At 41.2% G+C, this 23,758-nt stretch overlaps 1 protein-coding gene across 1 annotated transcript in view; it reads right to left on the bottom strand.

Annotated features, from left to right (window-relative positions):
* Positions 1 to 4,615: 4,615 nt before the first annotated feature.
* FSIP1 (fibrous sheath interacting protein 1) overlaps positions 4,616 to 23,758 on the bottom strand; it is a 198,086-nt gene continuing 178,943 nt past the window's right edge. Inside the window, exons 11-12 of the mRNA XM_077820280.1 lie at positions 13,554 to 14,100; positions 4,616 to 4,650 (exon numbers count right to left, since the gene is read on the bottom strand). Of these exons, the coding sequence (XP_077676406.1) occupies positions 4,616 to 4,650; positions 13,554 to 14,100 (582 nt within the window). The remainder of the gene's footprint in view (positions 4,651 to 13,553; positions 14,101 to 23,758) is intronic.

Below are 23,758 nucleotides of genomic sequence, written 5' to 3'. Positions count from 1 at the left end.
TCCAGAACTAAAGAGTTGAGTATTTTACAAGTGTTGATGTCAGTTGTTGTAGCTATCTTTGGCCTTGTCTATGTGGGGACATTCAGAAATGTTACAGCAAATCAACTAAAGTTGTGAAGTCAATGCACAAGAGTTAAAGCATGTTAAACCCCTGTGTGGATGCTCTCATTCAAAAGTAAAGTGGCACGTAGAGGCCACTTCTAAACGAGAGCATCCACATAAGGTTTAAGGCACTTTAATTTAGGAGCTTTAACTTCAAACCCTTAGTTGATTAATTTTACCTTTCATGAGTGTCCTTGTGTAGATAAGCCCTTAGAAGGGTCCTTCCATCAGATTATCCATCTGGTTTCGCATCTGAACTTACTCCTTCATCTGAGGGGAAGCTTCATCACTGCAACTGGATCCTTCAGCTGGACCTGCTACCTTAGGCCCTGATCCAGAAAAACATTTAAGCACAGTTTGAATTCAATGGGGTTACTCATGTGCTGAAAGTTGAACGAGTAATTAAGTGCTTTGCTGAACTGGGGCCTTAGTCACATGTGCATTAGGAAGAGGATTGGAGTATGAAGAGAGGGAGGGGCATTAGGCAGTTGTGGAATGCAGCTATCCAAATGAATTGAAGCATCACATGTCCTTTGTAATTCTTTTAGCTGCGTCCAAATGGGAAATAGTGTGGGTGAGCTCCCCGGGGATAAAATCAACACAGTTATAGAATCCATTCGATATTCATGAAGGGTGGGCCAGGAAAAAGGAGAAGGAGCGGCACCAGGGAACTTGGTGTTCCCTGCACAAAGAAAATCAGCTGAGAGAAATCAGTGTAAGGGTTTTGGGGAGAAGCAGGTCTCAAACCTGCTGGAACAGGATGTAGCAAAAGCAGCTGAGCACATGGCAGCAAGACCGCAGGCAAGGGGCCAACTGCAGAGGTGCACATGCCTTAATCACACAAACAGGAGTTGGCTGTAGCAATAGGATGAACAGTGAAATCTGCAGGAGAGGCTGCACACTACAGCTGTATGTCTGGGAAGCTAGCAGCATGGAAACAACACTGAGAGGACCTTCCCTATTAGCATGCAGCAGTTAGAATTACTGAAGTGGGTAGGTAAGCAGACAATGGGTCAGAGGGAATTCTGGATAGAGAGGCTTACTTGCCCAGCTAGAGCTGGGGCTGAGGCTTTTGCAGGCCCTGATTAGAGGCTTCTTGTCTCTTTCTCTGCCAGAGTTGATGGATTTCCCCACACACACTTTTTTTTCTTTTTCTTCTTGATCTTTTCATCTCATAATTCCCTGTTAGAAGCAACAGGAGCTGGAGGTGGTTCAGCAAACTCCATACTTAAAGGATGGGGGAGGGGGAAGGTAAGGAAGACAGAGAGGTGGGTAAAGCCTAATAGTGGTATTTTGATTCTAGTATGGGAAGAAGAGAGTCATATGACAAATGGAAGGGAAACACATTTCTGAGAAAAAGGCCAGCGGGAACACCAAGAACTACTAGTGCACTCAGAATTTGAAATAAAGTCTACAATTCTAAAATAAAAAATTTACCAGCAATACAATATTGAATTCTACCCACCTTTAACTTAAAATGAGGTAACACAAATGGCTACTGAAAGAGCCAGTAAGTCAACTCTTTTTTACACTTTTTAATTTAGACACCTAGAGCCTGATTCAGGTCCTACTGAAGTCAATGGGAGCCTTTCCACAAATTTCAATGAGAGTCAGATCAAGTGCTCACAGAACATACTTTTGTAATACATGAGATAGATGAGATAGAAGAGATCCTCACCACTGCTCTGGTCCCTTTAAGCCACATAAAAGGGCCAGGATAGCAAGAAGGGGCCCTAAATGGATTCCCCCAGGGCAGGCATTATGCTGAGGCCAGGGCTGGGGGCAGGAAACCATGTGGTGGAGGGGCTGTATCACATAGAGCACTGAGCAGATTCTGCAGCCCACTGCCATACCTTAAACAGGCCCCAGGTTCCTCTCCAACCCTCAGGGCAGCCCAGGATCAGAAGGGCATAAAGGTGGCTTAAAATTGCTATAGCACCTCACCATGCACTGTGAGTTCTGTTCTGTATCTCTTGGAGTTGCAACACAGAAACTCACTCATAGAGATTAGGAAAAATAGAAGAAAGTAGGGCCAGTAAAATGGATACAAGAAGAGAGAAGATTCTGAGACTTTTACCTATATTTGATCATAGAAACTGGCAACATCTTGGGTCTGAATTTATTGTTACATCTTATACACATTTTACATATAGTTATGACTTTAATAAAGATTGCAGTTATATTGTTGTGACAGATAGTCTGCCCTTCAGAAGATATGGAGAGAAAGGAAAGGGGTCCCAGCCAATAAGGAATGAGCTGGGAGAAGGGGTCAGCATAAATGCTGCCCCCTTCTTCACAGCAGGGCAGGTGCCTGTGAAAGGGCCCAGCTGAGGAGAAGCTGGCTAAAGTCCTGAAGCTGGCCTGAACCACAGCCCAGCTCCAGGGAAGAGAGCTGTGGGAAACTTCTGCATTAAAGAGGAAAAGTATAAAGGACAGTTTGGAAGATAGCCCCATTTGTGCCAGAGAAGCTGAGAGGCAGGCCTATTTATACGACGTTCTTCCTTTGGAGTTAAAAAAACTAGAGCCCTGAACGGCTTGTATATTCAATATACAAGCCCCACTTGATTTATTAAAACTCTCACTTGGGGAGACTGAGGCAGAGATACAATGGTGGCACTGCACTGGGCTGTTAGGGGATGCTCCATGGGTGAGGCCACCCACTAGAATTGTATATTTATCTATTCTTTGTGTTACCTCACAGATATTTTGTATGTATGAGATGATATTTTGATTTAATTTTTATGCTCTACAAAAAAGTTCCTAAGCTGCTAGTCCCCAAGATAACTTCACTGTTAGGCTTTCATTTTCTGACATAATATATAAATCATGCATACAATGTGGTGGCCTTGATCTGGAGGGGTTTGGGTCGGGTTCCTGAGCACAGCATTCACTAAACTACCAACGGGACAAGTGGCACTTGATTATGGCAATTATAATGCATCAGTTATCTAAATTCATAAGCTAAAACATATTGGGCTAGTTTCTGATCTGTTAAATCCATGTAAATCCCAAGTACGTCAATGGAGTAACTCCACTTGCATTTACACTGGTATCACAGATTAGACTTTGTCTGAATATGTTTATTACTTTGAGTTCGGATTAGCTCATGTATGACCTTTGCCATTTCTGACTTTGTATCAGTACAACCAGAAGTTTCTTCTCAATGAATGGTGGATAGACAGCACGAAATCTAAGAAAAAAATTATGCTTTTAGCTTGTGTTAACTGAAAACTTGTCAGTGTGATATATGTGGAGGTCACATTAAATTAATAGATTTCTTTGATGTAACTACCAAATTATCTTTGTTAGAATGACTATTTTTTTTCCTCAGAATCTTTAAAAAAAATCACTTAAAAAAGTTATTTTATTCTCACATAATAGTGCACAAGATGAAAAGAAAATTGCCTCTTTAACAAAGCAAAAATTCAAGAGACAGAGTAACGAGGGAGGGATTGGGGACAAAGTAAATTTTTAATACTGTTATCTCAAACATAAAACAGCTGCTGTTTTCCCCCCTTCTGCTAGACATTACCAGAAGGTTTCAGATTCCAATACTATCACTCCAGGTCCTGCATACCTTCTGTTACATCCAACTTCTAAATTCCATCTTCAGTTCTTATTCAGACAAAACTCCCATTAAGGACTGTGTATCTATCTGACTTTCAGTTACACTATTAGGCTTCTCCAAACTGTCAAACTGGTGTAAAGGCATTTTAGTGCAACTAAGAAGCAGATCCTAAGAAAGGACTACAGAGACTGACTCACTGTCTCTGTGCAAATTAGTTATGTACCTCAACTAGAACCTAAGGCTACTTGCCACATGATTAAATTCTTATCTTCACCTATTGCTTAATCCTGCAAAGTGATGAGCACTCTAGCTCTAATCCAGCAAAGTATTTATGCACATACTTAACTATATGCATACAAGTAGTCATGTTGATGTCAATTATTGTTGGTTTAAAAATAAGCAAACGATTATGCAATTTGCTGAGTCAGGGACAGAGTGCTCACCACTTTACAGAATCCAGTCCGTACCACAGACAACTTCACTGCAGGCAGGAATAGCTGTAGTCAGATTTTAGCCATTTTTCTTCAAAACAGTAAAGTGTATGCAAAAAAAGGAAAAAAATAGATTATTAGAATCGACATGTCATATTTTTACAAAGTTCATATTCAATTTTACCAAATTCAGTGCAACTTTGTGATTATATCTACTACTGTATGTTGAAAAAATGTACATTGCTGGTAAAACACTGAACACTATTATGTAAAATATTCACCAGAAATTCAATTAAATGGAATATTTTTCTTTTAAAACTCAAACTGCAATGTGTGACAATAATAACTGTCTCTGTAAGAAGAAACTATTTCACAGTAACAATTATGGTATGCAGTGTATATATGCATGATGATTTCACTGTATTCAGAGTCTGAAATGATCATGTATTAATGAAAAACACTGAAGTGTAGTTTACCAATGTTTTATTAAAATGACTAAATTGGAGTATGTATATTACTCTGCTGTCACATCTTCAATCTTCAGATCATCTGCACAAAAGAAGAAATCATACATGAATTGCCTGAAGTCCAATAATATTCACAAGTAAAACTAAAAAAAGTAGTAACTGATTGTGATACACAATCTTCCTGAACACTAATAAGCCCAAAGAAAGCTGGGAATAAGAGCAGTCACTCATGCACATCTACTGACTGGACTCTCAAAATGGAGAAATATCAACTTTTGATGTACATGCCTGCACCTGTGGATACGTTTGGCTTCTGTTTATCCCAATAGGCATCATATGTGCATCCAAAGGTATTTGACCGTCTGCCTTTACCAGTTCTTGAGGGGAAGTAGAGACGTCACTTACCTCTCAATGATAACTGTAATCACTGTTCTCTTAAGGTAAGTGCTTTTTTAGCTCTGAAAGTAATTTTGCATCATAGACCTCCATGTTATGATGGATTTGAAATTAAAACTGAATCTGTTTTGGAAATAAACAACTAGCTTTATATTTCTGAATTATTTGAAAGTGTAACATTATCCACTATTTAACTTAAACCACCACAGATTGTTCAAGCTCTTGAGCTAGATAGAGGTCTGAAATTTCAAAGAAGAAAATAGAAGGTTAGGCTGTAGACTTCCAATGACAGCTTTTTCCAGGTGAAAAGCAATCTCAAGAAACAGGCATCCAGAAGATAATCAGTATAAAGAGTTTGAACAAGATAGCTGGTCACAGATGTATTTTAATAATTTGTATTAGAAGATTTATGGTACAAAAAGCTCACATTATTTAATGATGCACACTCTCTCTGCAAAAGATTAATAATATAAAGAGAAATAAGTCTGGTATTATGTGACTGTAATCAAAGTCAGGTATTTTCTTTTTAATGCAGTTATGAAGGTACCTGTGTATTTATTTAGAAAGTCAGTGTTTTTGATCACATGGTCCTAGCAAACACTCCACCTCCCAGGACCACCATTTCCCTGAAACCATTGATTTTAATGGAGTTACTGTCAGCTGACCAGGATAAGGCGGTCTAGCCTAGTGGTGGGAGCAGGCATCAGGAACCAAGGACTAAGATCATAGCCGGATTCAGAAGGCAGAGCCAAGGGTCAAACCGGAGCTCAGGAACTGGAGCAAGAAGGGTAGCAAGCAAGAAGGGATTCAAGGCAGGGACAGGACAGAGGAAAGGCTGGGTGCAAGGCAGGAGCAGCAGGAACAAAGTAACACAGACACAGTTGTGGGCATGAGCACTGAGAAGCCAATAAGCTGCTGCTGGCTTAAGAGCCAGCCTGCTGCCCCAAGAGCCAGCCTGCTGTCCCCTGCAGCAAATCAGGTGGTGTGACCAATCAGGCAGCCTGCTACAGATCAGATGTCTGGATGAGGCTGCCTGGAGACTAGCTCTGCTGCAGGCCCTGATTCCTGACAGTTACTCAGAATTTACACAGTCACATGAGAAAGCAGAATTTGGCCCATTTAGTTAATCTTGAACTTTCCGGCAGACCTGAAGATAACATTCTTCTTTTCATCAATTCTAGCAGCAGGGGTTCTATGCATAAAGAAGTCAAATCCTGCCAGTTCCAGTTACTTGCCTGTTTTCTTGCCTTACCTGACACTCTATGCACTCACTGAAAAAGTACAATAATAAATTCTTGATTTTGTGCCATAAATGGCAATAGATGCTGGAGTATTAAGATCTGATCATTACCCACAAGTCTGTTAACTGGATTCTTTTTAATAGTACTAAATGTGTAAATCTTGCTAGGATTCTTCACTCTTCTTACAATGAATATGTGTTTTTTAAGGAACTAAGTGATGTGGGAAGTTACAATATCTCTTGATGTTAAACATCTTCATTAACTTTTTTGATCATGAGAGACAGTGAGGTGAAACAAAGTTCAATATTTCTGTCTGAAAGCTAAGTAAATGAATGACACCTCAAATTCCTGCAGGGAATTTACTACCAAATTTTAAAAAAATGTCTCTGTGTGTCTATATTGCCTTCTAAATTGAAAGGGATTAATAAAACAACTTTATAACAAAAGGCCAAACTCTACTCTTGGTTGATCAAGTGTAACTCCAAGCTTCCTGCCTGCATGTGGGGGTCAGAATTTTATCAGAAACATTTCTCTATGAGATGACATTCTGTTTTACTGTTTTTTTCCCAGATATTGAAGGACTCAAGCATTTATGATACAGTTTAAGATTTTCTTTGCATTGTACAGACCAAAACATGCTCCATGTCTTAACTCTTGGGGGACATGATGTAACTGACATTGATGTAACTGATTATTCCTCAGCACAGAGTACACCAGGCCCTCGTTAGAACGCGCGTCTATATAACACGAATTCGGATATAACGCGGTCGCGGCCATGGATCCCAAATTTAAGTACTGTACAGTACAATTTTTTTGCGCATAGATGTGATAAATTGACCGCTGAGCACTCTCCTGTCGACTCTAGTACTCCACCAGAATGAGGAGCGCAAGCACAGTTGACGGGAAAGCATCAGCTATTCATGCTTGATCAAGGTGTTATCGCCATTTTTAAGCAGCACTATCAACGGAACTTGGTACGACAAATGATAGAAAGCGAGTTGTCTGTCACCGATTTTCTGAAAAAGTTGACTATAGAAGACTTCTTTTACTTTGGCGGCGATTCCCGGAATTTATTATGCGCTGAAATGATAAACCGCTGTTGGATGGTGGGACTGAAAGAGTCATTTGGCCACCTGCTCCTGGAAGAAAATGAAGAAAACAGGAATTCGACTTTGAGGGATTTATAGAGGAGGAAGTTGGAAGAACAGACATGGAGTGGATGCAGGAGCTGTGCCAGCAACTGTTCGGGCTCGGAGTAACTGTTCTGCCCAGAATATCGAGTCCTGGATAAGAGGCGACGATGAAGCAGAAGAATTTTGTCCCGTTGCTGAAAGTCTAACGGATGACCAAATTCTTCAGGCAGTACGACCAAACAACATTCCAGAAGCTGAAGAATTGGCCTTCGCCATGGAAGAAGAAGAGGAAGATGAAGTAGACGTCGTTCCAATGTCAACTGCGACCATAGCCGGCTTAGAGACTGCTTTGAGATGGTTTGAGATGCAAGAAGTTGAGCCTATAAAAATTATGCAGCTACGTAGTCTTTTGCAGTTTGCTAAGCAGAAGCAGCACAGCAGCAAGAAGCAAAAGCAACTCACTGACTCTTTTAAGAAAAACTAGATTAGTTTATTGTAATGTCTACTTTAAATCTCTAATAAAGCAACACTTTTTTCTCATTTATTGTTTCCTTCAAGTAGGAGTTTATTTTCTAAGGTTTTCTATACTTTATGGATGTGACATTTACTGTATACAGTAATTTCATTTTAACACGGTCCCCGCTATAACGCGGTACTTGGCATGGATCCCAAATCCCATGTTCTAGCGAGGGTCTGGTGTACTTCTAAAATATCACAGTAAGCACTAAAATATCACAGTAAGATATTGTAAAAGTCCTGGATCGCTGCAGTCTGTATTTCTGCCTGCTTCAAGGGAGCTGATACTGTAAGATATAGCATGTAAGATTCACTTGCCTGACAAAACAAGAAGGTCCACTGCAAATATTAAGGATCAGGTCAAAAGCAGACAATAATCCCTATATATTTAAATAGAGATGAAAAAATATGAATAACTTCTGAGTTTTTCATTCTGTTTGAGAGGTATTGTACAATATCTGCTTCAGTAAGTGAATCTACAGGAATATATGTCAATGCTCTAGTGTACATCCATTCTCCGAAGGACTGTATTTTCATAAATAATTTAAAGAAAAAAGATGTGATTCAAAAGCTCAAAAAGACAATCTTTAAGAACTTGGATAAGCTTTTCCCTTCCCAAATAAGGAAAGATACAACAGACTTTCTTGCCTCCTGAGCTCGGAAAGTCTCAGTGAACATCCCAAAATAGATCTTATAAGAGAGATCTTATCTCTGACAAAGCAATACAGCCTTCAGTAGAAACACTTGAGAGGTACAAATAATGATTTTTTAAAGAAATGTAAATAGTGAAGGCCAATGCACATACCTTCTCCCAGAAGGTCTACAGGCCAATGACCATGTTCTCCTGGCCTTGTAGGAAAAAGTAGAAACACTACTAACTTTCTAAATTGTCTGAGTCTAAAACACGGTCAAGGGTTTTTAAATAAGTATCTTCCACAAAGACCCTATCTTTTAGAAAAGCATAATTACCACATACTAATCTTCCACGATACTAGGAATTATAGTCATACTACATTTAGCAATATAGTACATGGCTAACTACATTAGGATTTTTTCACTGAAATTTATATATGCACAGTGTGCTTTAGTAAAAAATATTAATGAGTCACAATAAATCTATTTTTTCTATCTTAGAGGTCAATGGATAACTCATGCATAATGGACCAAATCTTGGATTTAAATAGCTTTCTCGGATGGAGTTCAATCCAGCTGCAAGGTCCAGCTTGAATTGTGTCACCTACTCAGATTCTCAGGAGTCAAATGTCCCAAAGAATAGTCCATGATTCTAAACCCCAGGCCTGAGTATTCGCTCTATTACACCAGCTTTACACTGGCATAACTCCATTCACTTAAACAATCACACTGAAGTAACACCAGAATAATAGAGTGAAGCATCAAGCTCCCACATACAAACTTCCACATATGATGTTTCAGAGGTGTTTTGAGATGATATAAGAGAAGACAATGATAGCATTGAGAGAGAGGCTAGCTTCCTCCCCAGCTGAGCAAGAACTGGGGAAACTGCATGATGGCCTGCAGAGGCTCTGAAATAAAGCTATCAGCCATTTCCATAGTAGTTTGGGGTGTGTAAACATGCCTGAACTGTCTACAACCATGGCCATTAAGGTCTTACCCCTACCTTCCCTTGGATTTGGGGCTATGTGGCTAACCAGTGAAGTGGTCTGGTAGAATTTTTCACTATGTTTCCTATTTCCAAAAAAGTAAAACATAAAATTATCCTTAGTGTGGTTCTTATATTAGGCATAGTTTAAATATGTATACATAACATGGTGCAACTATGGGGATGTCTCTTTTAAAAATAATTAAAAAAAAAAAAAACCCTGGAGCTTGGAATAAAGGATTAAGAAATCTGTTTAAATAAATATGGGTTGAAACTTTGAAAAGAAATGTATTTGCCAGAGATTGGACTCCACTGGAATCTCCAAGGATCTAATTCCTACATTAGTCAACATAATTTATCACATCTAGCTACTGGAGTAATACTGGGCTCATCTATAATATAATATTGAATAATTTCACAACCTTGATAAAGGTTATGAACTTCCAGTCATGGCCATGAACAAATGTTATAGCTACACATGATTTGTTGTTGCAGGAATCACTTTAGTCCTTTGGATAAATAATGCAATCTTCTCTTTAGTGTTATATCCCATATAATCAGTAATAAACTGACAAAAAAAATTAAAATACCTCACATTTATTTTTGAATTTTAAGTTCTACATGTATTTTAATGTCCGAATGGCACATCTGAAATACCCTCTATTGGCCTCAATTTATGGGGAACTGGAAAATGGCTCAGTTATGAAAAATGACATTACAAATGTCCGAATTCTTTTTTTATACTTCCTTTCATTCTGCCCTACAGATCATCAGCTTTTCATGAGCCAAATCCACTTGTTCCAATTACCTGACCAGAACCTAATGTGATGAGTCAAAGACTCATGTGACAGCAGGTAAATGTGAAGAGGTTTTTCATTATGAAAAACTGAACCACAAAAGTTTGGGCAGAAAAATCTCTGCTACTTACCTACTTTCTTTCAAAGTATTTGATAAACAAAACAGGTTGGTAAATAACTATGTGCATTTAAACTTTACATATTTTAAAGTGTATATAGCTGAACATTATTCAACAATTAATGAAACAAAGGATAAATACACCAGACAATGTTGTGCTGACAGAGTGAACTACCATGACACAGAGACCCTTATATTATTATTAAAGCTACGTTTTAATCGTGGATATTTTTAGTAAAAGTCATGGACAGGTCACGGGCAATAAACAAAAATTCACGGCCCGTGACCTGTCCATGACTTTTACTATATACCCTTGACTAAAAGTTGGGGGTGGGGGGGCACCGTGGAAGGGTGGCCCTGGGAGCACCACAGGTGCTGGGGGGGATTGCCTGGGGGGCACCGTGGGCACTGGGGAGGGGGGCGCTCCAGGGGTGCCACGGGCTGGGGGGGTGGTTGGTGGGGCTGGGTGGGCTCCCTAACCGGCTCCTGGGAAGCGACGACCCCAGCTCCCAGTTCCACGTGCTGCCTCTGCTCCACCCCAAGCTCCAGTTCTACAGCTCCCATTGGCTGGGAACCATGGCCAATGAGAACTGCAGGGGTGGTGCCTGCAGGCGGAGGCAGCACATGGAGCTAGGAGCTGAGGGAAGGGAGTTGCTGTCCCCCTTCCGGAGAGCTCCCCCCAAGGTAAGCACTGTCTTGCACCCCAAGCCCCAGCCCTGAGCTCCCCTGACACCCAAACTCCTGCTGCTGGGGGGCAGGAAAGCCCGAGTGTGCCCCAGCAGCGGCTGGTGCGCCTGGCCCAGGGGCTGCCCGAGCTGCTCAGGCGGTCCTTGGGCCAGATGCACGGGCCACTGCAGAAGTCATAGAAAGCCACAGAATCCATGACTTCCATGACCTCTGTGACAAACACGGAGCCTTTATTATTATGTAATAAATCTAACAAAGTAATTCTATAGACTTCAATGCTTTAGCATGTGATGTTCTACATGGGAAAATTACTTACCAAGTGTTTGTTTTGTTATGATCTACTCTCTTCCCTACTCTGCAAGAAAGATACCTCAAATTATGCCAGTATGGCTCCACTGTCCTATCAGAAAACAGGAACTAAGTGAAATTGCTAGTCTCACAGCCCTATATAAGATGACGGTTCATCTGCAAATTTTGTCACTTCACTTTTTACCCCTTTTTCCAGATCATTTGTGTCTATGTTGAACAGCACTGGTCTCAGTACAAATCTCTGGGGGAAACCACTCCTTCCATTCTGAAAAATGACCATTTATTCGTACCCTTTGTTTCCTATCTTTTAACCAGTTACCAATCCATGACAGGACTTTCCTCTTCAGAACCTTTGGTGTTGGACCTTGTCAAAGGCTTTCTGAAAGTCCAAGTACACTATATCCACTGGATCACCCTTCTCCACATGTTTGTTGACCCCCTCAAAGAATTTGAATAGATTGGTGTGGAATGATGTCTCTTTACAAAAGCTGTGTTGACTCTTACCCAACAAGTCATGTTCATCTATGTGTCTGAAAATTCTGTTTGTATGACTCTGTAAAGAAGGCTATTTGCTTCCTGGCTCGTCATCTCTGTTTTGTTCTTCTCTAATATCTTCTCTCTGTCATCCTTACACCTGTCATTATCGTATGTCTTTTGAGAAGGAAAGGGGAGAAAGATCTTGCAGATCTTGTTTCCCCATGCTTCCAGGATGAGGTAGTAAGATAAGACTGGGGTGTGGTAAGCAGGGTCTTACCTCTGCAGGCTCAGTTACTGACAATCTTTCTTACCTCCTCGTTCCTGATAGGTGGAGTGATAACAATATAATGTGAGGCACCATTTTTACAGAGGGGAAGCAGAATAATGTGCAATCAAAGCAACCATTATGATCAGAGCTCAAAAATGCTACTGTAATAAGGAGGTGTGACAGAGCTCTGCTAAGTTATACCTGAATCCAAATTTGGAAGTGATTAGGTATAGCATGACAATAATTATTAAATGATGAGATCTAATTTAGTAAATTAAAGAGGATTTTGTTAAATTACAATAAAATCAAAAGATCTCAATTTATCACAGTCAGTAACGTTAACAGTGTTTTACCAATCTGATGCGATTTTTAGCTAGCAATGATGTATAGATATGTGCCTCGCTGATTTATTAGAACACAATTCTTTTTTTAAAAAAAGAGGGGTGACTTGCACAGCTATTAGGCTAAAAATCTGAATTTGGATTTTTATTAAAATATCATAATACAAATGTGTTGCATCAGTAAAGAAATTAGAAATGTGGACACACCTAAAATTTTATAGTAATACATAGTCTCTATTTAACTGTGCACTGAGTGATATGTACAAGTCTGTCTTTAATGAATGTAAACAACTAAAATTAATATGTGGAATACCAATATGTATATTTAGTATACTTTTATACTATGTGCATGCTGTCAGCATACAGGGTTGAAGTGCTGTAAGCAATTCTGATTAATTTTTCTTATATTTAGATCATGATATCATTTTATTTTATTTTTTAAGTATGGAGTTTGTCATATCAGAGAAACAACTCGACAGATATATGCTGGGACTCGTGTGAATTAACATGGAAACTACTATGAGAATATATGTTCTCCAGAAACAGAAAGGAAGTTCAAGATGAAGAAAAGAAACAACAGGTTTTACTATTATAAAAAATATTCCATGTGTATCTAGCATTATTTTCCAGTTGACAGTATTAATCCCAATCAATACTATCAATATAATAAGATGCCAGGATTGTCACTCTGAAGCGATAGAAACAGCTACAAGCATGATTGAGGGCTCTTTTTGTTCAGAATATCACCAGGTTGAATCCTCACTGGGTTTTGCAATCTGTTACCATCCAATTTTTAAGTTCTCAGCCATTTTGACTTTATGAATGATACCCATGTGACAACATGGGCTTTCAGCTACTAGTATTTCATAAAACTATTAATTTTGGGGGCACATACATCAGGGCAAGAATTTTGAAAAACAGCTTGTGCGTGTTATTTTTGGCATGGTTTTATGCTTTATAAAAGTACTTTGTTGCCCCACCACTGTAATTGTATTGCATTAGTGAATATCTTTGGTGAGAAACTGCTTCTTTTGTTCATCTTAATCAAAAGCCTATTCTAAATGGTTGTTAAGAGCCTCACCTCCTCTGGTCTGCAATGGTATGCTGGGAATGTCAGCCTCTGTGGATAGTTCATTGTTCATGCTGATGCAATAAAATGGTTCATCCAAGAAAGAGGGTTTTTTCAATCTTTTTGCGCTGAGTGCTCTTGACATAAAGTAACCTTCAGTATTACTCTTATTCTCCATCTCCTGTGAACTTTCTAGGTCATCAGGTTCTTCTATTTGGGCCACAGAATCCTTTGATAAATGACTAATGGCCAATGCTTTACTGAGATAGTAGCCACAGGTTTCACTCTCTGCACTTTCACAAATACTTTTATCTTCGATACCAGCCCCCTCCTGAGCTGATAACATCCCCACGCTACGGGCTTCATCTAACAGTTTGGAAAGAGTAGACCTGGAGAGCAGGGTGGAGTCTTGAGTTGTGTAACAAAAGGGACTTATTCCATCAGAAAGAGATTCCTGTAATTCTGGCATGGTAACATTGCTTGTTGTTCTTGGAAACTGCATACATTCTTCCAGAAGAGTCACAAGCTGCCCTTCAGAGAGACAAGGTACTTCTTCAGGCTGGAAAAAACAAGCAAAAATTTCTTCCTGTCAAAATCTAACTATTAATAAAACCATCACAGAAGAGTTTGGCAGACACAAAAGAATGAATATTGATGCTATTATTTTAGGGGTTTCCTGAGTTTAAATATACTTATATGTAATTATACTACTTATTAAACCGTTCCAAAGGGTGTGAGATAGATTAGACACTGAAACTTATTAAGGAGGCCTGCTGTATACCAGGCACTTAATGGAGAGGCCTTTCATTTCACCTACAATTTCACACAAGACTTCATATTATTAAAGATAAAAGCACAGTCGTTTACCTACTAAGTTAAACAGTTTAGTTACTTTTTAAAAATATAATATTTCCTTGTTGATTTCAGGGCTCTATTCTCTTTCAAATATCAAGAGAAACAGAATACATAGCTGAAATTTAATTTTTAATTTGGATGATATATTTGGAGCTCTTACACCCATGTATCCCTTTTTCAGTCAATTTCTTATACTAACAATGAGGGGGCAGTTATATTAGACAGGGCTTATGATGTAAAATTTCAGTCATCACAACCTTTAATGCTCCTTTGGGTATGTCTACACTACAAAATTAGGTTGAATTTATAGAAATCGGTTTTGTAGAAAGCGGTTTTATACAGTTGATTGTGTGTGTCCCCACACAAGTGCTCTAAGTGCATGTAGTCAGCGGAGTGTGTCCACAGTACCGAGGCAACCGTCAACTTCCGGAGCGTTGCACTGTGGGTGGCTATCCCACAGTTCCCGCAGACTCCGCCGCCCATTTGAATTCTGGGTAGAAATCCCAGTTTCTGATGGGGCTAAAACATTGTCGCAGGTGGTTCTGGGTACATATCATCAGGCCCCTGTTCCCTCCCTCCCTCCATGAAAGCAAGGGCAGACAATCGTTTTGCGCCTTTTTTCTTGAATTACCTGTGCAGACGCCATACCACGGCAAGCATGGAGCCCACTCAGCTAACCGTCACCGTATGTCTCCTGGGTGCTGGCAGACGTGGTACTGCATTGCTACACAGCAGCAGTTCATTGCCTTTTTGGCAGCAGACAGTGCAGTATGACTGGTAGCCGTCATCGACGTAGTCCTGGGTGCTCTTTTAATCGGGCGCCTGGGCAAACATGGGAGTGACTCAGCCAGGTCATTTCCCTTTTAAGTTTCATCTCATGGCGATTCAGTCCTACCGGCAGTGCGCTGTCTTTTAACCTCCAGTCAGCAGAAGATGATGGCTAGTCGTCATACTGCACCATCTTCTGCCGAGCACCCAGGAGATGATGACGGCTAGCGGTCGTACTTCACAGTCTGCTGCCAGCAAGATGTATAAAGATAGATGAAGTGGCTCAAAACAAGAAATAGACCAGATTTGTTTTGTATTCATTTTCTCCTCCCTCCCTCCTTCCCTCTGTGAAATCAATGGCCTGCTAAACCCAGTTTTGAGTTCTATCCTTGAGGTTTTGAGTTCTATCCTTGAGGAGGCCATTCAGTTTCTCGCAAAGCCAACCCCTTTGTTGATTTTAATTCCCTGTAAGCCAACCCTGTAAGCCATGTTGTCAGTCGCCCCTCCCTCCGTCAGGGCAATGGCAGACAATCGTTCCGCGCCTTTTTTCTGTGCAGACGCCATACCACGGCAAGCATGGAGCCCACTCAGATCACTTTGGCAATTAGGAGCACATTAAACACCACGCGCATTATCCAGCAGTATATGCAGCACTGGAACCTGGCAAAGTGATACCGGGCGAGTAGGTGACATCAGCGCGGTAACATGAGTGATGAGGACATGGACATAGACTTCTCTCAAAGCAGGGGCCCTGGCAACGTGGGCATCATGGTGCTAATGGAGCAGGTTCATGTGGTGGAACGCCAATTCTGGGCTCGGGAAACAAGCACAGACTGGTGGGACCACATAGTGTTGCAGGTCTGGAACAATTCCCAGTGGTTGCGAAACTTTCGCATGCGTAAGGGCACTTTCATGGAACTTTGTGACTTGCTTTCCCCTGCCCTGAGGTGCAAGAATACCAAGATGAGAGCAGCCCTCACAGTTGAGAAGCGAGTGGCAATAGCCCTGTGGAAGCTTGCAATGCCAGACAGCTACCAGTCAGTCAGGAATCAATTTGGAGTGGGCAAATCTACTGTGGAGGCTGCTGTGATGCAAGTAGCCAACGCAATCAAAGATCTGCTGATATCAAGGGTAGTGACCCTGGGAAATGTGCAGGTCATAGTGGATGGCTTTGCTGCAATGGGATTCCCTAATTGTGGTGGGGCCACAGACGGAACCCATATCCCTATCTTGGCACCAGAGCACCAAGCCGGCGAGTACATAAACCGCAAGGGGTACTTTTCAATAGTGCTGCAAGCACTGGTGGATCACAAGGGACGTTTCACCAACATCAACGTGGGATGGCCAGGAAAGTTACATGACACTCGCATCTTCAGGAATTCTGGTCTGTTTCAAAAGCTGCAAGAAGGGACTTTATTCCCAGACCAGAAAATAACTGTTGGGGACGTTGAAATGCCTATATGTACCCTTGGGGACCCAGCCTACCCCTTAATGCCATGGCTCATGAAGCCATACACAGGCAACCTGGACAGTAGTCAGGAGCTGTTCAACTACAGGCTGAGCAAGTGCAGAACGGTGGTAGCATGTGCATTTGGACATTTAAAAGCGCGCTGGTGCAGTTTACTGACTCAGTTAGACCTCAGCGAAACCAATATTCCCACTGTTATTACTGCTTGCTGTGCGCTCCATAATATCTGTGAGAGTAAGGGGGAGACGTTTATGGCAGGGTGGGAGGTTGAGGCAAATCACCTGGCTGCTGGTTTCGCACAGCCAGACACCAGGGCGGTTAGAAGAGCACAGGAGGGCGCGGTGCGCATCAGAGAAGCTTTGAAAACCAGTTTCATGACTGGCCAGGCTACGGTGTGAAAGTTCTGTTTGTTTCTCCATGATGAAACCCACCGCCCCTTGGTTCACTCTACTTCCCTGTAAGCTAACCACCCTCCCCTCCTTCCTTCGATCACCGCTTGCAGAGGCAATAAAGTCATTGTTGCTTCACATTCATGCATTCTTTATTCATTCATCACACAAATAGGGGGATAACTACCAAGGTAGCCCAGGAGGGGTGGTGGAGGAGAGAAGCACCAGGAGGGGTGGTGGAGGAGGGAAGGACAAGGCCACACAGCACATTAAAAGTTTAAAACTTTTAAAACTTATTGAATGCCAGCCTTCTGTTGCTTGGGCAATCCTCTGGGGTGGAGTGGCCGGGTGGCTGAAGGCCCCCCCACTGCGTTCTTGGGCGTCTGGGTGAGGAGGCTATGGAACTTGGGGAGGAGGTCTGTGCTCCTGCTGCCTTTCCTGCAGCTCCACCAGATGCCTGAGCATGTCAGTTTGCTCCCCCATTAGCCTCAGCATTGCATCCTGCCTCCTCTCATCGTGCTCCTCCCTCCTCTCATCGTGTTCATTTAATGCTTTCCTGGACTCTGCTATTGTTTGCCTCCACACATTCTACTGAGCTCTTTCAGTGCAGGAGGACTGCATGAGGTCTGAGAACATATCGCGAGTGCGTTTTTTTCGCCTTCTAATCTGCACTGGTCTCTGGGATGGAGATGATACAGGAGCATAGAAATGTTTGCAGCTGCGGGAGGAAAAAAAGGGAGAGTAGTATTTAAAAAGATACATTTTAGAGAACGAAGGGAAGACTATTTCACACTGACATAGCACATATGCTTTGGGTACAGGGTCGCATTTTGCCTCTTATATTGGCTGCCTGCCGGTTTGGTGTGAGACATCACATACGCTTGGCTGGGCAACAGAATTTGGCTTGCAGACAGCTATGGTAAGGCAAAGGGTTTCGGCTTCTTCAACTTTCATAACATGTGGGAATGGTTTCAAACAGCAGCGTCCTTCTTTCCCATATCAAGCAAAGCCTGTTGGGTTGGCCATTTAAAAGGAAGGGCTGTGGTTTTAGGGTGAATGTGCAGCACAACCCAATCCCCCCTCCCCCAACACACACACACCCAATTCTCTGTGATGATCGCTTCACCCCACGGCTAGTATCAGGGAAGATCCCTGTCAGCCAAACGTGAACAGCTCAGTATGAACGGGCCTCCCCACACCCCGTGGCTAACAGCAGGGATGATTTCTTTTCAGCCAAAGGCAAATAGCTCAGCAGGAATGGGCACCCCTGAATGTCCCCTTGGTGTGGTAAAGTGTCCTACCATGGAGGACGGAATAAGGCTGCCCTCCCCACAAACCTTTTGCAAAGGCTTTTAGAGTACCTCCAGGAGAGCTTCATGGAGATGTCCCTGGAGGATTTCCACTCCATCCCCAGACACGTTAACAAACTTTTCCAGTAGCTATACTGGCCACAAGTGCATCCCAAGTATTCAGGGCAAATCAACTATTAAACAAGCTTGCTTTTAAACCCTGTATTATATTTACAAAGGTACACTCACCAGAGGTGCCTTCTCCGGCTTCATGGTCTGGGAGCCCGCCTTGGGACGGTTGGGAGGGTATTGGCTCCAGGGTGATGAACAGTTCCTGGCTGCCGGGGAGAAGAGATTCTCTGCTTGCCTGCTGTGTGCTATCCTCAAGCTCCTCCTCCTCATCCACAAAATCCTCATCACTGTTGCGTGAGACTCCCCCCTTGCAGGTGTCCACAGACAGTGGTGGGGTAGTGGTAGGGGCCCCCCTTAGAACTGCATGCAGCTCATCATAGAAGTGACATGTATGGGGCTCTGACCTGGAGCGAGCGTTTGCCTCCTTTGTTTTTTGATAGGCTTGCCTGGACTCCTTAATTTTCATGCGGCACTGCTGTGTGTCCCTGTTGTAGCCTCTGTCCATCATCCCCTTGGAGATTTTGGCACATATATATTGGCATTTCGTCTTTTGGAGTGGAGTTCTGCCTGCAAGGATTCTTCTCCCCATACAGCGATCAGATCCAGTACCTCCCATTCGGTCCATGCTGGAGCTCTCTTGTGATTCTGGGACTGCATGGTCACCTGTGCTGATCAGCTCGCCACGCTGGCCAAACAGGAAATGAAATTCAAAAGTTCCCGGGGATTTTCCTGTCTACCTAGCCAGTGCATCTGAGTTGAGAGTGCTGTCCAGAGCGGTCACAATGGAGAACACTCTGGGATAGCTCCCAGAGGCCAATACCATCAAATTGTGTCCACACTACCCCAAATTCGACACAGCGAGGTCAATTTTAGCGCTAAACCCCTCACCAGGGAGGAGTACAGAAATAGATTTTAAGAGCCCTTTAAGTCGACAAAACAGGCTTGGTCGTGTGGACGGGTGCAGGGTTAAATCGACCTAATGCTGCTAAATTCGACCTAAACTCTTAGTGTAGACCAGGACTTAGTGTCCATTCAAGCACTAGCCTTGGAAATTCTATTTAGAAGTCTGAATAACCAGGGGAAATGACGGGAATATATACTTACATTAAATGTATTGTATATATGAAACCACAAAAGCACTTTAATACCTGGGATTATATAGAAAGTTGATACTATACAATATTTGTATATGTCAAACAAAATCATTCTTTTATGGTTAACTGTACACATTTAGGAGGTTCAATACTTGGAATCAACAGTAAATTCTTAGGAGGACACTAAATTCCAGTTCTCCTAAGCTTTCATTGTCTTCACTGTAATGTACTTATAAAACCTCATTAAATAGACAAAACATTTACAGAGATACTATTTTAATAACATATAAATACATCATATTCATATTGTTCAGAATATAGAAACCACATACTGGACAAGACAAAATGATCTATGAAGTCTGGTTCCTATTATAATTGGAAAAGCTCCAATTGTTCTTGCAAATTTTTAATAGGGAACTGAATCCCATTCAATTGCTAGGCTTTTTACTGCTAATGGTCCAAGAAACTAATTCCTAGCCTGGAGTCTAGGATGCCTGTTAATGACCTTTCGAGCAGGAATCTATTTATGTGTGCAGCTAGTTCTCCTGACCCCAGTTGCCTCTCTCTACCTGAGGGTCTTTTGTGTTTAGCTGAATTCCTCAGAGGCATGGGTCTATAGGATAAATCTTACTGCATGTGGTAGGAATGCACACTTGTACTTATTTTGTGTATAGACCTGCTCTGACTCTGGGCTTACAAGTTCAAAGTATTAGGAATGTTTTCAATTTCTATACAATAATGGAGACAGACTACTAAATTCATTCTCTGTACTAGAAAAAAGACAAAGGAATATTTAAGCCTTTTTGTTTTGTGATAAGATATATTTTTGTTGTTCACCTTGGAGGTACTACAGTTACCTGCTGTGACTATGTCTCTGAAGTTGTTCAGTTTGATTCCTTAAAATTGTTGGAAATGTATTGTAACTGTAATGTAATGTCAAATGTACGGTTTGTAATCTGTTCTGAAATAATCATCTCCCTTCCTGCTGAAAGGAATCCATGACAAGAGTGCAATAACCTACTGAAACAACAATCTGGCTTTTGACACACCAGCAGTGGTATCATTTGGAAGTTTTAAATAGTTATTTACTAAATGATAAATAGCACTTTAAGTGCATAGCTCTACCATATCACCAACAAGGCAATCCTTGCCCTGTACCTTTCCATTTAGCATCTCACACCAACACGCCCGCTCAACAGCCAGGCAATGCCATACATTACCCTCCCTCCTCAATAATCACACATATTTGTCAGTCAACACCACTCATTAGGATATTTGCTTAATCTAATACATTGCATACAAACACCTGGAGACAGCTGATTATTAAACGTGAATGATTTGCCTAAAGTTTTCCAAAAACACTTTAAGGCCCAGATCTTGCAAATACTTATACACATGCCTAAATTCGGGCAAGTAAGTAGCATTTCTGAAGTCAGCACAGGACTGGGGTTTAAAAAACTTGAAAATTGGTTTTAAGTTGTTGAGTCTTATGCTGATCAGAGCCCTGTGTTAATTCTGAGGTGCAATTGCCAGTTATGTCTTTCTAACTTTTTTAAAAACACTAAGAACACAGAAAAAAGATTAAAGAAAAAAATTAGTCTGACATCTGTGAGGTTAATTCCAAGAGGAGATGTAACAAAGACTGCTAAAAAGAATGGGCCGCCAATGTAGCTAAGCAAGGGTGAATCTGGCCCAGAGTCTCCACTAATTTTGTGCCATTAAAAAATTAAGGAATGAAGCCAGACAGAATAACTTGAAACATTTATTTTGTTATTTGTAATCCTATTTGCAAATTTTAATGATGCTAAAACTATTATTATTCTCAAGTGTCTACTCCACTGAAATGCTGCTCAGTTAAAATTTAAGGACAATTAAATCACAAAACATCATATGGAAACTAAATAAAATACTAACAAGCCACAGTACAAAGATATATTTACATCTGAAAAGAAATCAATCAGAGCTACACAAAGGTTTGCATCCATTCATGCAAATGGCAGTTTTCAGCATTACACCAGGTACATGAAGAATCAAAATAACTGAGTAGCAGGTGCAACTTGTCTTGTTTTAACGTGGACAACAAAACAAAGACAAGACAAGACAAGACACTCAGCTTCCAGAGGCAGAGAGAATATTCTGAATGAGCCAAAAGAAAACTAACCAATTTCCTTCACACAATTTGAAATGAATGATTAAAAAAGACAGAATAATAAATTGAGGTATAAGGTTCCCAGGTAATATTAACCATCATTCAGCACTCAAAGGTATCAAGCCATTAGGGGTGGACAGAAGTATGGATGGAATTGTTCTACAACATTTTCCAGGGAAAAATAAAAGAGCACTGGGATAAAAGAGAAGGTTGTGCATGAAGAGGATTCCTGATCCATGTAGGAAAAGTTCCTTTGCATGTTCTCTCTTTCTGCCCATCTGTTATTCTCCTTCCTACACATTAGTCCCCTCACCCTTTTCTAGTTTCTGCATTGTATCCCTTATGCTGCTTTACTTGTGCTATTAGCAGCAGAGTAAACATGTCCAATATCCCATTCTCTGAAGATGCTTCTGGGAGCAGAAGAGAAACAATGCGGGGGGAGGGGAGAAAGTTGAAGGGAGGAGGGGATGACAGAAAAAGGAAGACAAGAGGATTAGCAGGGACCTTCTAATACTATTGGTCAAAGGGGAATGTCAACTTGCAGTATCCTATTTTCATGGGCTCAATATCAGCAAGGCGACCAGCAGCTTTCAGAACCACAACAAAGTGAGTGTCGAAGGGTAGGTGGCTGATGGAAGACATGAAGGCTTCCCAGGGGAAAACAAGCCTAGAAACAGAAAAAACTAAGAACTGAAAACAGCCTAAAAGCTTCATTTTGTTAGTAGTTTGGGAAGTGGGGGGGAGGGAAGGGTGAAGAGATACTAAAGATACTAAAGAGTTACTTTCCTTGTTTTCCTTTGGTGGGGATAGAGCAAGATTCAGGTGAAATTAACGGCCTTGATAGGGACATTGGTTTGTGTAATTTTGTTAATATTTAGAAGATCAATACAGATAAAACAAGAAGAGACAGAAGAGTGAAAAAATAAAGGGTAAGTCAGATACCCAAACTTTGTGACAACAAAGGCTACTTGGGTAACTGTGCTGAGAGCCTGAAAGCTGAAACTAATTTCTGTCTATCTATCCACACACACACAAAGTCATTAAAAATGAATATACTTGTGATAGCCTGTACCCTTATGTTCACCCTTTTTACAAAACTAACATAAATTTTGTACAAAGTGCCTTGTGAGGAATCATTTGAAAACTCATATTCTGCTGAACATTATTGTTCTGGTAAAATATGTGTAGCAAAGTTATAAAATTCTACTGTATATGACATGTTTCAAGTTTGGGGAAACAGCTTCAAACCAGTTCCCCAGAGACAAATGGCTGGCCAACACCTCAGCCAGGTGTCAGTATAATCAAATGGACTATCACCTGGTTAAGCAGTCATTCCTTGACAGGAAGAATGGTGTGAGTGAGAAATTTACATCTTGGCAATGGAACAGCTGGACGTTCCTGTACAAAGAGACTTTCTGTCACCTGAACCTCAGCTGGAAATGATTTTCAAAGAGGAAAAGAACTATAAGAAGTGAGAACAGAGGACACAAGTCATCTCTCCTCCCTTTGTCTCTGCCCACAACATCTACAATGACTGAAGGACAAGGAAAGGAGCATTGGACTGGGTGATGGGGTCCAAGCTGAAGGGCATCCATCCAGTAAGACTGCAAAAGCATGTGGTGAGAGAGACATTTTGCTTTGAATTCACTCAGCCTGTTAGATATTAATTGCATTTTACCTTTTATTTTCTTGTAACCAAATTCTGATTTTATACCTCATTACTTGTAATCACTTAAAATCTTTCTTTCTGTAGTAAATAAACTTGTTTTATTGTTTTATCTGAACCACTGTGTTTGCACTGAAGTGTTTTGGAAATTCCATTTGAGATAATAGGATTTGTGCTATTAATAAACTGACGGATTTTCTATGAGCTTGTATTGTCCATGAAGGTAGTGGGCAGTACAAGACACACACTTCTGAGGACTAGTCAGGGACTGGAAATTTGCTGGTGTCACTCTCCAGTATAATTTAGGAGTGGCTGGCTAGAGCACTCATATAATACAGCTGGGCGTATTTTACATGCTGGAGGCTGTGTGGGGGCAGACCAGGAGTGGTTGCTTTCAAAGTGGAGCA

This window comes from Eretmochelys imbricata, chromosome 6 (assembly GCF_965152235.1).
Source record: "Eretmochelys imbricata isolate rEreImb1 chromosome 6, rEreImb1.hap1, whole genome shotgun sequence".
In the NCBI taxonomy this organism is placed as follows: Eukaryota; Metazoa; Chordata; order Testudines; family Cheloniidae; genus Eretmochelys; species Eretmochelys imbricata.
The sequence above is the reverse complement of the archived record's forward strand: the minus strand, read 5'-3'. Positions and strand labels throughout refer to the sequence as shown.